The 1308-nt window shown below is 62.2% G+C and overlaps 1 protein-coding gene across 1 annotated transcript; it reads left to right on the top strand.

The window, feature by feature from the left end:
* Positions 1-622: 622 nt before the first annotated feature.
* LOC111257710 lies at positions 623-1063 on the top strand. The gene has a single exon (XM_022827750.1). It carries the CDS (start codon positions 623-625, stop codon positions 1061-1063), a length of 441 nt encoding a protein of 146 aa, XP_022683485.1.
* The last annotated feature ends 245 nt before the right edge of the window (positions 1064-1308 follow it).

The following is a 1308-nucleotide window of genomic DNA, read 5'->3' as shown; positions in this document are numbered from 1 at the left end:
TGCCACTAGCTATGCCTCTGGCGAAGAGGCCGTCGGAGCGATTTTTGATCGTTCCAAAGGCAAGGCGAAGCGGGAGGAGGACGCCAGCGAAGGCACCTCCAACCGCCAACAACAGAAGAAGAAGAGCAAGCAGCGGCGCGAGGCCCCCCTTGTGGCCGCAGTCGAACGCAAGCGAGGGCAGCCGCCCCCCGAGGGCGCACCCGGCTTCTTCGACAAGCTGCTCGAGGGACCGTGCCCGAACCACGAGTTCCCCGTCAAACACGCCTACAAAGACTGCAACCTCATGAAGAGGTTCTTCGTGGGCAACCCGGTGAAGGGTGATCGGAAACGGAAGCCCGATGAGGAAAAGAAGGGCGACGAGGAGAAGGAAGATGGCTTTCCTAAAGTGGACGGCTGCTTCATGATCTTCGGGGGTCCCGCCGCGTACGACACCAGGCGCCATCACAAGCTAGAGCGTCAGGAGGTTTACGCCGCAGAGCTTGCGACCCCGACTTTCCTCGATTGGTCCGCGCCGGCCATCACCTTCGACAGATCCGACCACCCTGGACGCGTCCGGCACCCAGGGCGCTATCCTCTCGTCGTCGACCCCATCATTGGCACGACGTGTCTCACCAAGGTACTCATGGATGGGGGAAGTGGCCTCAACCTCCTCTACGCTGAGACCCTCGACGCCATGAGGATCGACCGCTCCCGTCTCCGTCCTAGCAAGGCCCCCTTCCATGGCGTTGTGCCAGGGAAGCAGGCGACGCCCCTCGGGCAGATCGACCTGCCCGTCACGTTCGGGACCCCTTCCAATTACAGAAAGGAGGTCCTCACCTTCGAGGTGGTGGGCTTTCGCGGAACCTACCACGCCATCTTGGGCCGCCCGTGCTACGCGAAGTTCATGGCAATCCCCAACTACACCTACCTCAAGCTCAAGCTGCCGGGACCCAACGGAGTCATCACCGTCGGCACGACCTTCCAGAAGGCATACGAGTGCGACGTCGAGTGCTGCGAGTACGCCGCGGCTACCACCGTCTCGGGCGACATGGTGGCCCAGCTTGAGGAAACCGGTGAGGACTAGTCCGACGCCAAGCGGTCAGGAACCCCCTTCGAGCCCACCGAAGGTATCAAAGAAGTCCCCCTCGATCCCGGTTGTTCCAGCGGAGGGGTGGTGCGAATCAGCGCAGCCCTATCCCCCAAATAGGAAAGCGCGCTCGTCGGCTTCCTCCGCGCAAACAGCGATGTCTTTGCGTGGAAGCCCTCGGACATGCCAGGCATCCCGAGGGAAGTCGCCGAGCATTCCCTGAACATCAGGGCCGGCTCTAA

The sequence above is a fragment of the Setaria italica genome, chromosome VI (assembly GCF_000263155.2).
Source record: "Setaria italica strain Yugu1 chromosome VI, Setaria_italica_v2.0, whole genome shotgun sequence".
In the NCBI taxonomy this organism is placed as follows: Eukaryota; Viridiplantae; Streptophyta; class Magnoliopsida; order Poales; family Poaceae; genus Setaria; species Setaria italica.
The sequence above is the reverse complement of the archived record's forward strand: the minus strand, read 5'-3'. Positions and strand labels throughout refer to the sequence as shown.